General features: G+C 34.9%; 1 protein-coding gene across 2 annotated transcripts in view; it reads left to right on the top strand.

The window, feature by feature from the left end:
• Positions 1 to 13,666, top strand: part of DCN (decorin) — a 37,354-nt gene that overhangs the window by 12,747 nt on the left and 10,941 nt on the right. For both annotated transcript variants that reach the window (XM_003823401.5, XM_008977058.5), the window contains exons 3-5: positions 5,796 to 5,908; positions 11,624 to 11,837; positions 12,949 to 13,062. In XM_003823401.5, coding sequence (XP_003823449.1) covers positions 5,796 to 5,908; positions 11,624 to 11,837; positions 12,949 to 13,062 — 441 coding nt within the window. The remainder of the gene's footprint in view (positions 1 to 5,795; positions 5,909 to 11,623; positions 11,838 to 12,948; positions 13,063 to 13,666) is intronic.

The raw sequence follows: 13,666 nt of genomic DNA, 5'->3' as shown, positions 1-13,666 counted from the left end.
CCCAAAGGCCCTGAACTTCATTGGAACAATGATGAATGCAGAAAGACCAGGAAATAACTGTCAAGACAAAAACATTTCAGGACCAAGATCTTTAGATGAACACCTTGTGCTTGACATACCTGAAAAACAGATTTCAGCCTCTAGGATAATATGCATAGTAATTGTACAGAAAAGAAAGAGTTACAGATGAATAATCAGAAAGATTATTCAGAAGGATAATGAGAGCAACATCCTCTATTTTGCTTATTAATAATAATCATAGGTAGCAATACTTGAGACGCTGCTATGCACTATGGTAGGAGATTATTTTGTAGCATAGCTTATTGAATTCTCACAAAAATTCTGTGAAAGACTTAAGAAAACTGAGGACAGAGGGTTTAAACAATATGTCTTCTAATTTTCTTTTTCTTTTTCTTTTTTTAGACAGAGTCTTGCTCTGTCACTCAGGCTGGAGTGCAGTGGCGCGATCTCGGCTCACTGCAAGCTCCGCCTCCCGGGTTCACGCCATTCTCCTGCCTCAGCCTCCTGAGTAGCTGGGACTACAGGCGCCCGCCATCACGCCCGGCTAATTTTTTGTATTTTAGTAAAGACGGGGTTTCACCGTGTTAGCCAGGATGGTCTCAATCTTCTGATCTCGTGATCCACCCCCCTCGGCTTCCCAAAGTGCTGGGATTACAGGCGTGAGTCACTGCGCCCGGCCTCAATATGTCTTCTAATCTTAAAGATAAAGAAGAGGAACCAGAATTGAAATTCACATAACAGTCTTGTAAAAAAATGTTATTATAGGAGCATGTTTAAGTATGAAAATTCTGCAGAATAAAATGACCCCATTGGGTACCCACCACAGAGCTTCAACCAGTGTCAACTAATGCCATTATTTTTCTATCTCCACCCACTTCCATATCATTTTGAAGCAAATTCCAGATATATGATTTTATCTAACAATACACTTATCAGTATGTTTCTCTGAAAAATAAAGCTCTCAAATAAAATAGCCATATTTTATAGCTTATTTATATGAGTCAGGATCCAGATGAAGTACATACATTGCTTTTTTTAAAAATAGCTTCCTTTTTTTGGTTTTTTTTTTTTTTTTTTTTTTTTCAGACAGGGTCTCACCCTGTTGCCTAGGCTGGAGTGCATTGGTGCGATCACAGCTCACTGTAGCCTCAGCCTCCCCAGGCTCAGGGGATCCTCCCTCCTGAGTAGTTGGGACTACAGGCTTGTGCCACCATGCTCAGCTAATTTTTTGTAAAGATGGGGTCTTGCTATGTTGCCCAGGCTAGTCTTGAACTCAGAGGCTCAAGCAATCCACCTGTCTGAGATTCCCAAAGTTCTGGAATTAGAGGCAAGAGCCACAGCACCCAGCTAAAACATCTCTTAACTCTCCTTTAAACTACAGATTCACAATTTCTTCATTTTCTTTTGGAATTTAGAGGATTAATCAGATTCAGGATTAATTGTTTGTTTTTGAAAATACAAATCTATGAATGGGGATTTGTTTCTTCATTTAGAAGCTTCTAATTGATGCTTTTCCAGGAGAAATATATGCCATGTAGAGAAACTCTTACTGCTGGAGTAGTCACTCTATTAGACAGAAAAATCAGTCTTCTTGAGATATGTATGTGACAAAAGGTACTTCACAAATATGGCAAAGACACTGAAGAAAGTGAGAGCAATTTTCAGGTGCAGATAATGGGAATGACATATTTGATAGTAAGTAGCATTCATTTATAAAATATTCCTGGAAACAGGAAAAAATATAATTATTATAACCAGTTGTATCCTAATACTTCTGAGGAAAATAAAAACTCCTATGATAGCAGGTTATAGGGAGATGGTTATAACAGAACATGGCAGAAATGATCTCAAAGCCATACTCATAAACTTTTTATCATGGGACAGCAAGGCAGATAGACTTTAAAATTAATTAATCAGAAAGGCACTTCTTGTTTTCAAAGCAGCCAGAGCAAAATGCTGATGAGAAACAGTAATTAGTCCTCCTTACTCAGGAAAAAAATAAATAAACTAACAAAACAAACAAAGACCCTGAAATGCAGGACAGTATAGTTTAAACTTATACATCTATGGCCTGTAAGAAGTTTAGAGGTGCAAGATTACTGTTATACAGGGGTGGTCAGCATGAATATTACAGCGGAGAGGGATAACGGATATGCTTCAAGGGATTGTTAGAATGGAAATAGAAATAAATGAATAAGTGGAGTTTTACATAAAATATGCATTGCATGAACAAAAATGAGTAGCTAGGAATGAGTGTAATATGCTCAAGGAATAGCTGAAGATCAGCATTAGAAAATATGCACAATGATCACATGCATAAATGGCACACCACGGCTAGGCACGGTGGCTGACACCTGTAATCCCAGCACTTTGGGAGGCCGAGGCTGGTGGATCATGAGGTCAGGAGATCGAGACCATCCTGGCTAACACGGTGAAACTCCATCTCTACTAAAAATACAAAAAAATAGCCAGGCACTGGTGGCAAACGCCTGTAGTCCCAGCTACTTGGGAGGCTGAGGCAGGAGAATCGCTTGAATTGGGAGGCGGAGGTTAAAGTGAGCTGAGATGATGCCATTGCATTCCAGGCTGAGTGACAGAGCAAGATGCTTGTCTCAAAAAAAAACAAAAAACAAAAAACAAAAAACATAGTTCTGGAGTGAGGACTCAAACTATCCCGGTTCTTGATCTACTTTAGCCATGAGGCACCTTAGATAAGCTATTTAACTTCTTTGGGTTTCTGTTTCCTTACCTATGAAATGAGAAGATTAGACTGTCTTAAAATTCTCTGATTTCTGGGATAAGTAAAATTTTGAATGTTGAACGAGTTAATTTCTCATTAAAGTCAATACCAAACCTAACAAAAGAAGAGCCTGCCATCTGCTATCATAATCATTTTTTAAAGAAGGTGTATTTAAAAGTAGAAATGGAAGTGAAGGCAGGAACTGGTCTCAGATGGTCTCAGAAATTGTGTGTGTGTGTGTGTGTGTGTCTGTCTGTCTGTGTGTGTCTGTGTGTGTGTGTGTCTGTGTGTGTCTGTGTGTGTGTGTGAGATAATTTACATTAAAACTAACTACACTGCTCTTATTGTTTTTTTTTATTTTGATATAGATTGCTAAAAACCTCATCATAGAGTCTACCTAATCAGCATTTGGGAACCATAGATTAGGTGATATTTAAGGGCCCTTCCCTTTGTGACATTCAGAGAACTCATAATAACTAGAGTAAATTCTTCATTATACTCTGTCTCTTGTCTTTGAGCAAGCTAGTTAACACTCCAATGCCTTATCTACCCCTTACAGGTACAGCATATTACTGGGTCTGATGTCAGAACAATTATTTCAGGGGATACAGATAGGTATGCCAGAAAAAAAAGTCATGCTGGAAGCCAGGAGAGTTGTCATCTAATCCATATTTTGTCATTCCTAACTAGATAAGCTTGTTCATGTTATGAAACTTTTTAAAAGAATTGAAAGTATGAGATTACCATACTGCCTTACCTATCTCATTGGGTTATTGTAAGGTAAATAATAACATATTTTCATTTTTAAAAATAAACTCTAAAACTAAATTATCAATAAAAAATATGTGAAATCCCCCCAATAAACATAAACTTACTAATTCAGAGCAGGTTGTAGAACTATAATTTTAATCATTGAAATGACTCTTCAAGAACTAAACTACAAGAATTAGAATCCTGAGGATGGTATTCCTTTTCTCTGAATCTCTAGAAATAAGATGTATATAAATTACCTTAAGTAGTTCCTAGTGTTATAAAATTTTAGGATGACAACATAATCGAAAGTGTCAGCCATCCAGACACATCATTCTTTCCCTACACATTTGAAATTTTATCTGCAGTTTCGCATTGACAAAATGTTGAGAGTCACTAGAATTTAAGTTCGCCAATGAATAAAAGTAAGCATAAGTGGAAATTAGGACTGTGATGAAGGTGCCCAAGAAGGAATGATAAAATGTAGTAACTATGTTCCAAATGAAAAGAAGTTTGTCTTTTCTGGGTTGGAGAACACCAATTATCAAAGATTTGGCAGAAATCTACTATTCCTAATTGCATGAAATTATAAAATTGACATTTCTGAAAATGGCAGTGATTACAACTGTACAGTGTCATTAAGCAACCTCCTACAAGGTAGCTGTTCTGGTGTTTTACCGTTCATCACTGAAAACACTTAACTCTTGTTATTTCTATGGGAACTGTGTCTATAAGAGTTATACATTTATGTAACATATTTATGTAAGTTCAGAATTACTTGTATTTTGATACTTAAACTTATAAAGATAGGTGGTCACTGAATTAAGAACAAGATTCCACCCGCAACCCCAACTATCAATGGAGCAGTGATATTATAAATAAAAAATTATTTGGAAAAGACTCAGAAATAGGTAGCTTCAGGTACGTTTTCTGTAACTTTCATGGAAGAAATGAAGACAGTCAAAGTATGGCTACCATGGTGGTTTACAAGTATGTTTACATAAAACTCAAAATTGAAAAGTGATTTTCTCGACATAGCAGTTATTATATCCTGTTGTAATTTTATTTTAATTGAAAACAGTAAACTGAATTATATTTTTATGAAGTCATGGGCAATATCTGTCTTGGTCCTGCTATATTCCCAGGATCTAATAAATTCATGGTGCCCAAGAGGTATTCAATAAAGGCTTGTTGAATTTATGAAAAAATAATCTTCAGTACTTCAAGTTTCAGATATGATGGAGAGATTGCTTCTACCAAAGGCTAAAAAATATTTCTGATTTGTGTTATGCAGTCTTAAAATACAGAAATGATCACATTAATTTGAGTTAATAGAATATCAAATTTTTACTTAATGTCCTACTTCAATATGAAACAATGAAAAAAAAAGGCAAAAGGTCTTATTTAATATTTTTCTCTATTATGATTCACGATGATTTATTCGAAATAACTGCCTTTTGTATAATTCTGGTTCATCCTTATATGACTAGCTGAATGACTACTAAAATATTTTTTAATACCAGGACCATTTGGTAATTCAATGAATTTACATTTACAAACTAAAAACAATAATTCACTCAGTTAGACCAAAATCTAAAGTCCAAAAGTAATGCTTCATAAAATTAATTTCAGATATGTCATACTACCCAATTTATTTCATTCTAACTAGCCATATATCTATTGGTCATAAAATATCAACTGAAATGGATATTGTTTTGGCATTCCAATGAAAACTAAAAGAACCGTTATCCCAAAATGTTGGATAAATTTTCAAGATCCTGCCACAAGTTGATTATATGTTTATATGATTTTAACTGTAGATCTGTGACAGGGTTAGGTGTATCAAAAAGATCTTTATTATGGATGATTTGGCTAGAGTAATTATTGACACGGTATTTATGTAAAAATGTATAGATTTGCAAATCACTCATGCTGACTACTTATCAAAATAACTACTTTTCAATACAACAACAAAGAGGTAAAACATATAGATTTGAGCCACACCCTAATGCAACACAAATGTTCCCCTAATGCAGAGGAATAATTCCATGAGGAAAATATCATGTTGAGTTTATTATTAAATACAAAAAGTCATTTGACTTGGTTGCAAAAGATAAAGCAAAAATTTTACCCTACAATGAATGTAATTCTTAGAAGAAGAAAAATATGTTGTTACTGTTAAAATGATCATCATAACATTAATTTCTTGGTAAATATATGCTGTGTGATTCTGTAGCCACATGTCCTTTCTACTCACAGCACACTCCTATTACTCTTATGCTAGGTCTGGACAAAGTGCCAAAGGATCTTCCGCCTGACACAACTCTGCTAGACCTGCAAAACAACAAAATAACCGAAATCAAAGATGGAGACTTTAAGAACCTGAAGAACCTTCACGTAAGAACTATTTTTTTTAAACCACAATAAGATAAGACTCAAGGTATTTTTCAAAACACTACCTAGATAAGGCCAAGAGTACTATGTACCAACAAAGAAGCATATTAGTGTTTATTAACTTCACCTTTTTAGCAGTGGTAGGGAAGCAAAGCATCATATTTATTAGCCACTAACAATTTACCCAACTTTTTTAATACATATACCCCATATATCTTAGGTATTTTCTTCATAAAAATACTTTAGATCTTAATTATCTCTCACGTTTTCAGGAATAAAAATTGTCTTTCAAATTAAATTGTATTTTAATAGTGGAACAAAACACAAAATGGATTGATCCTGGTATTATTTTATTTCTTTGTTTCTTTTGTTTCTTTTCATGCATTTTGTAAGAGAGGTGTGAATGATGTTCTAAAGTCTCAAAGATTGGAATCAAGTGAAAAATAGATAATTATTCATATTTCATTTAGCGAAATATAATTCTATCTTCATATATATGTTTCTTGCTTTATCTTTAGGATTATGCATGCTGTGTCCTTATCTGTATGTTTATTTTGATTTTCTCTTATCTCTCTACTCTATCATAATGTTCAGTCTGTCAGTCAGGATTTCATCAGAAAAGAGATGCCACTCACAAAGGGGTTTCATGGAGGAGACTTTATTGAAACTTCTATTTGCAAAGGGGCATGGGAACCCAACAAGGCACTGTGAGGCACCCAGTCCCACAAAGGTCTAGAAGAATTTGAGGGTCTCAGAGCCATGGGAGAGCTGGGTAGTTCCACCTCTTAATTTCCTGCCTGTGTCTTGTGTGGTTGCATCTACTTCAGACCAAAAGACAAGGGCATTTGATTAATGCATTCCCCAGAGGTCAGCTTCCCAGGACTTGAAGAAGGGCCAAAAAAGGGCAAAGAATGAATATTGTGGTAGTTGGGAGAGAATATGCTATACAAGGGAAATGACCAACCCAATAAAATAGAGGTAAGCCTTGCTAAGAGAACCTTCTGTAACAGTAAATGCATTGTTTGTTCACACAGAACACCAGAATCACTATAAAATGCATTTTCTCACCCAGTTCTCTATCTGTAGGATGAGTGTGATGTGGTCTTCCATCAAAATATGAGTGCACATTAAATATAAATAAGGCAGACTTCAATGCCCAAAATATATACTCTGGAAATCTCACTGTGTCTACTTCCATTCTGGTAGACCACTCTGAAGCATTGAGTCTGGTTCTTGGCATTTAAAGAAAGGCATTCAAGAACATCTAGAGAAGGATGACCATGGAGATAAAGAATCTGGAAATTAGGTCTCATAGGCACCGTGGATGGAGAGGTGGATGTCTAAACTCAGTGTTGAGGGTCACTAGTGGCACATTTGAAGGGCCATGTTGAAGAAAAAGAATGGTATTTACTTGTTTCAACTACAAGATGACAGAATCCTCCTAGTGAGTAGAAGTTTTAGAGAAGCAGATTTTTATTCAACATTAAAAATAAAAATTAAAGAATCAGAATTTTCAGACAATACAGAGACTTACCTAGTGATTTGTTACCTGCCTGTGGAGATTAGAGTTCACAGCTTCGTATAATGAATGTCATAGGAATACATTCTTAATGTTGGGAGCATAAACATACCAAACTCTAATTTCATATCTACTTATTTATTCTAGTCATTATAGAAAATAATTGAGGAGGATATGTCATGAGAATAGGCACTACTTACTGAAGTATAAATATAAATCATCTGATATACATTAGAATAAAAAATATAGATACAAGGGAAATAATATAAAATAGAATAAACTGGTCATAATTATTACAGAGTTACTATAATGAAGATACCATTTAGTTATAAACTTTACAATAGCCAAGATGGGAAAAGCAGTAAACATTTAGCCATTAGAAGAAAATATACCAGATTTTTTTAAAGGAAGAAAAATTTTTTTCTAAAATTTTAAGACTCTACAAGGAACCATTTTAAAAAATGCAGAAAGGCCGGGTGCAGTGGCTCATGCCTGTAATCCCAGGACTTTGGGAGGTCAAGGTGGGTGGATCACAAGGTTAAGAGATCAAGACCATCCTGGCCAACATGGTGAAACCCTGTCTCTACTGAAAATAAAAAAAATTAGCTGGGCATGGTGGCGCGCTCCTGTAGTCCCAGCTACTCGGGAGTCTGAGGCAGGAGAATCGCTTGAACCCGGGATGGGGAGGTTGCAGTGAGTCGAGATCACGCCACTGCACTGCAGCCCTGGCGACAGAGTGAGACTCCATCTCAAAAAAAAAAAAAAAAATTGGTAGATAAAACAGTGCCATGATCAATTTATTGACGTGTCCAACAATATAAGCACAATATGATATGAGTAGTGAGTGTTATGGACTTAAAGTAAAAGAAAAAATTAGGCATCATTATTTATCCAATTACCAGACACAGTTTTGAGAGAATATGCGAGGAAGGAGTTTTAGACGATCAGCAGAAGTTTGAAGGACTTTCTGTACAAGAAGAAAGCAAAGGCAGAAGAAAATAAGAAACAGACAAATAAAAATACGAGTTGGCTAGAGTGAAAGAAACAGCTGAAACAATGGAGGATAAGGACAAGCTGGAGGTTCTGACCTTTGGGTCTCTTTCCGCTGATGAGAACCTTATTCACCAACTCCCTCACTTCACCTTAAGGTTTCACCGGGAATGAGCTGATGGGGAAACCAGCAAGGTTTTCAATGACTATTTAAGCTACTGTTGGCATAAGTTTAAAAAGGAGACCATAAAAAATGAATATTATTAAATTTAGATTACTAAAATACTTTTAAAACTTTTATTTGGATAAGTTTGCCTTATAGCTACTGTTTTAAAGGATGAAACATTCTTACTGTCATCTCAACTTCCTGTACATTTAAGTATACTTGGAATATTTTTTTAAAAAACCCTTTATATCCTTAAGTAAGTGACATCTAGTGTCCATGACATTCTCATTAAATCTGGCATTTGTAATAATGTGTTGTTTCTTTTCCTAAGACTCCTTCTGTTTTTAGGCAGCCATCATCTTGACAATCTCTTTCTTTCTACTTCAAAGTATACATCAGATGAATAAAGAGAGTTCATTAGAGCCTTCAACCATTCAGAGGATGTTAAGCAGCTATTTTTCTCTTACTGTTTCATTCATGATCCTTTCTATCCTTGTTATTTTGCAAATAAACATCATAATTTCACCTAGCAAAGCCACACTTAAGGAAGGAGAGAAATGAAAATTTAGCAAGGATTAAAATAGAAAGAATTTAACAGAATCATGTTCCCTGTATGTGCTTCATTATGAGTGGTGTGTGTTACATAAGAGTAGTTTTATACCTATATATAGTGGGAAAAACTATATAATTGTTCTATAAAATAATGGAAAATTAAGTGTGGTAATGACATTTAATATATTTTCTTTGAATTGAAGCTTAATAAGTTGAGTAAGGAAAATTTTTTAAATTAAAAATCAGCAAAAATTGTCAAAGACTGAACAAAAGCAAACACTTGTTTAGCAATTACTATATATACTAGGCACTATTCTTAGTACCTTATATACATTAACTTATTTAATTCTTATAACTATTCTTATGAGGTAGTCACACTTGATATCTCCTTTAAATGGGCACAGAAAGGTTAAGTTACATGCTCATAGTCACAGGCCAAGTAAGACCCAGAGCTTGAGATTCTAAACTCAGAATTCTGGCTTGAGTATGTGCACTAATAATTGCCTATAAATGTAACAGTCACCAAAAAAGCCTTTAGAACAATATTTGGTACAGTGTAAGACCTACATAAATGACTTTGGAGAAAAAAATCATATTAAAAGTCAGATTTTAAAAACATTTAACATAATACAGATTTTTCAGATCATGTTTAATACATTTAATTATATCACAGTTTCAAAATGGTCTTCTATGGATAGGAATTGAATATCTCCTTTGTGATTTTCATTAGGCATCCACAATTTTGGATGTCTTGTAATGATATATGTCACCTCACTCCACTCAGCTGGCTCTGGCTTTTCCCTGATTTTTTGTTTGTTAATGTCAATTTTTTTATGACCTTAACTCCCACAAGTTTTTGAACTTTTGATTATTAATCGCAGTGTGTTAGAATTGTGTATCAATCAACCAATGCATCTTTCAGGATTAGTTAAATGATTATGTTACTTAATAAGAAGTTTTAATTCATCGAGTAATGTGAACTATATGAGGATATACATATATTAATTAATCAGCTATTACCTTTAGAAAACATTCTTGCATTTCTGAGACTAAAAATACTCGCTTTCCTATTATAGGTCCCCTTTTGCCCCTCCACATTTTCATATATGCGAAACATATACTATAATTGAAAATGCAAAATTAGACCTTAATAAGTTATTTTAAGTTCCTTATAATTAGTTAATAAAGTGGCTTGAAATAATAAAACCATGTGGTTTTGTTAGACATACAGATAATTGAAAAAGAATAAAATAGTCCAAAAATAGGCCTAGCAATTGTTATAAGCATAATAATAATGAATTAGAGGTAATTTCTTATATAAGGAGAACTCAGAAATAAAAATCAAATAATTACCCAAAATATTAGCGTATTTGTCATATAAAACCTTTACACATAAAAAAAGGCAAAAAAAAAAATCAGGAGAAAAATATGTTAAGGCTCTCTGTGTCATATTGACCATATCTTTATTTTCTAAATCAATTATTAACCTATATTAAAATTTAATAAACATGAGAAGTATTTGTGATCAAGCAATCTCCTCTCTCCAAAAAATACAATAAATGGTAGGAAAATAAAAAAAATAGTTTAACCTTTTTAAATGACAAGGAAATACAAAGAAAACAAATGAGCTACAACATGATATTATTTTGGCCATACTCTTAAGAAACATAATATCAAATATTGCAAGGCTACGGGAAAATTTTAGTTACTTGCATTGCTGGTGATAGCATAAATTGGTATCATCCTTTTGTAGCGGAATCCATGTTCATGATCAATGAAGATGGACTTTTAAGTTAAAAAGCTGACTGCGGGATGGATGTCTGTGGCATTGATTATTTTCAGGTATCTAGGGTCATTTCAATTGTTAGCAATATTTATTATTTAAAAATTACATATATATATACACGTACATATACATACATACATGTCTGTGTGTGTAGAGTGCATGTATGTTTATGTATATATTATATATCTTATTACATTTCCCTTCTCTTCATTCCTGATTTTCAGGTCCTCATATTATAACTTTTTTTTTTTTTTGAGACAATCTTTCCCAGTCACCAAGGCTGGAGTGCAGTCGTGTGATCTCAGCTCACTGCAACCTCTGCCTCCCAGGTTCAAGTGATCCTCCTGTCTCAGCCTCCCAAGTAGCCGGGACTACAGGCACCCACCACCACGCCCAGCTAATTTTTGTATTTTTGATACAGACGGGATTTCGCCATGCTGGCCAGGCTTGTCTCGAACTCTTGGCCTCAAGTGATCCTCCCACCTCAGCCTCCCAAAGTGCTGGGATTACAGGCATGAGCCACCGCACCTGGCCTATACACTTCTTAAGTAAAGAAATAATACTTACTTAATTTTTTTTCTGATTTCTTGCAATTTTTTAGATTTCTCTGATATCCCTATGAATGGAATGAACAAACATGCCCTTGTTTTACATGTATGTGGAAGGTTTTGGATTTAAAGAGATGTTTTTCTTCACTATCTACAGGCATTGATTCTTGTCAACAATAAAATTAGCAAAGTTAGTCCTGGAGCATTTACACCTTTGGTGAAGTTGGAACGACTTTATCTGTCCAAGAATCAGCTGAAGGAATTGCCAGAAAAAATGCCCAAAACTCTTCAGGAGCTGCGTGCCCATGAGAATGAGATCACCAAAGTGCGAAAAGTTACTTTCAATGGACTGAACCAGATGATTGTCATAGGTACAGACATTTTTATAACTTTAAGACCAAAACTCAAGTTTTTATCTTAAGAGATTTCAACTGGGTTTTAAGTGCAGGAAGGTAAATTAGCTACAAGCTACATGCCTGGAGCCTATGTGATTTATAAGAACAGGGCCAAGAGAAATTGGGATTTTGAATCTGGACCTTACAGTGATGTTTTTATGTATGTCCTTGAGTATCTGAGAATATGGAGAAAACCCTAGGGCTGAAGTTACCCTACCACACACACAATATGCAAAGATGAGTTTAAATAGTGCTTAACTACAGATATTTTGAGATACCTTTCCGTTTTGGGGACCTGTTGTATTCTAAACACTCATAAATCATTTGCTTTAAAAATATGTTATGGCTGGGCGCTGTGGCTCATGCCTGTAATCCCAGCACTTTGGGAGGCCGAAGCAGGCGGATCACGAGGTCAGGAGATCGAGACCATCCTGGCTAACATGGTGAAACCCCATCTCTACTAAAAATACAAAAAATTAGCCGGGCGTGGTGGCGGGGGCCTGTAGTACCAGCTGCTTGGGAGGCTGAGGCAGGAGAATGGCGTGAACCCAGGAGGCGGAGCTTGCAGTGAGCCGAGATGGCCCCACTGCACTCCAGCCTGGGTGACAGAGTGAGACTACGTCTCAAAAAAAAAAAAATTTCTCTAAACATATAGTAAAAATTGTAATTTTATTATTGGCTTATAAAATGCTAGATTGAAATTCTTTAACAAAATTTTAAAATACCTTAGGAAAATAATAAATAACGTAAGATGGGAATTGTAAACTTGCTTTAGTTGATTTCTGGGCAAACCTGTGTATGCATCTTAAATAATTTTATTGGTATTGCTTTCACTAATAGTCTTTTTCATAAGTCATTATTATTCATAAGTCATTGTCTGTTTGGCTTTTGTTTGTTTTAATAAGGGAAATTTTTATCCTATTTTGCTATTCTCCTGAGGAGCATGCTCTTTAACTTCACTTTTGTTTTTTAGTCAAGTTGATATTAATCCCTATTTCTTTATAGGTTGCTTGCTGAAACAGATACTACAGTGACTAGTAATATCCTAAAATTTCCTCTAAAAGCCTTGCACTTATTACATTTGTAGAACTGGGCACCAATCCGCTGAAGAGCTCAGGAATTGAAAATGGGGCTTTCCAGGGAATGAAGAAGCTCTCCTACATCCGCATTGCTGATACCAACATCACCAGCATTCCTCAAGGTGATAGAAGATTCTCCAAAACATTTTGAAAAATTTAAATTCAAAGGCTTTAATTAAAAAAAAAATCTTGTGGAAACTGGAATTGTCACCTAAGAGGCCAACCTTATTTCCAGCAAATTCTCTATTACTGCTAGTGTTTCATCCAGTGTTTATATTTCCAGCAAATTCTCTATTACTGCTAGTGTTATATCCAGTGATTCAGTCTGGATGACCACGGGGCCATCCAGGCTCACTGTAGAGATGGGTAGACTCCTGTTAATGTCTAGTTTAGGACACAACTTAATGCACAGTGATTTTATAATATTGTGAAATCACAAAGAAAAAGTACATTTATTTAAAAAATAGCATGCCTTGGTGTTTGTAAAAAAAAAAAGATATATGGGAGTACCTCTGAAATTGATCCAATTTTTACCTTGAGTCTGCAATAGCTTAGGGAATTTTTTTTCCTTTTTAAGACACTCCAGTTATTAATATCTGAATGATAGTGGTAGTTGTGTGTTGTGAAGAGTGTAGATTTTGGAGTCAGTTTGCTTGAGCCCAAATTACCATAAAATGGTTCAAAGACTTTGAAAAAGTTATTCATTTGTCCTCTATCTCTTTATCT

Source organism: Pan paniscus, chromosome 10 (assembly GCF_029289425.2).
Source record: "Pan paniscus chromosome 10, NHGRI_mPanPan1-v2.0_pri, whole genome shotgun sequence".
NCBI lineage: Eukaryota > Metazoa > Chordata > Mammalia > Primates > Hominidae > Pan > Pan paniscus.
The sequence above is the reverse complement of the archived record's forward strand: the minus strand, read 5'-3'. Positions and strand labels throughout refer to the sequence as shown.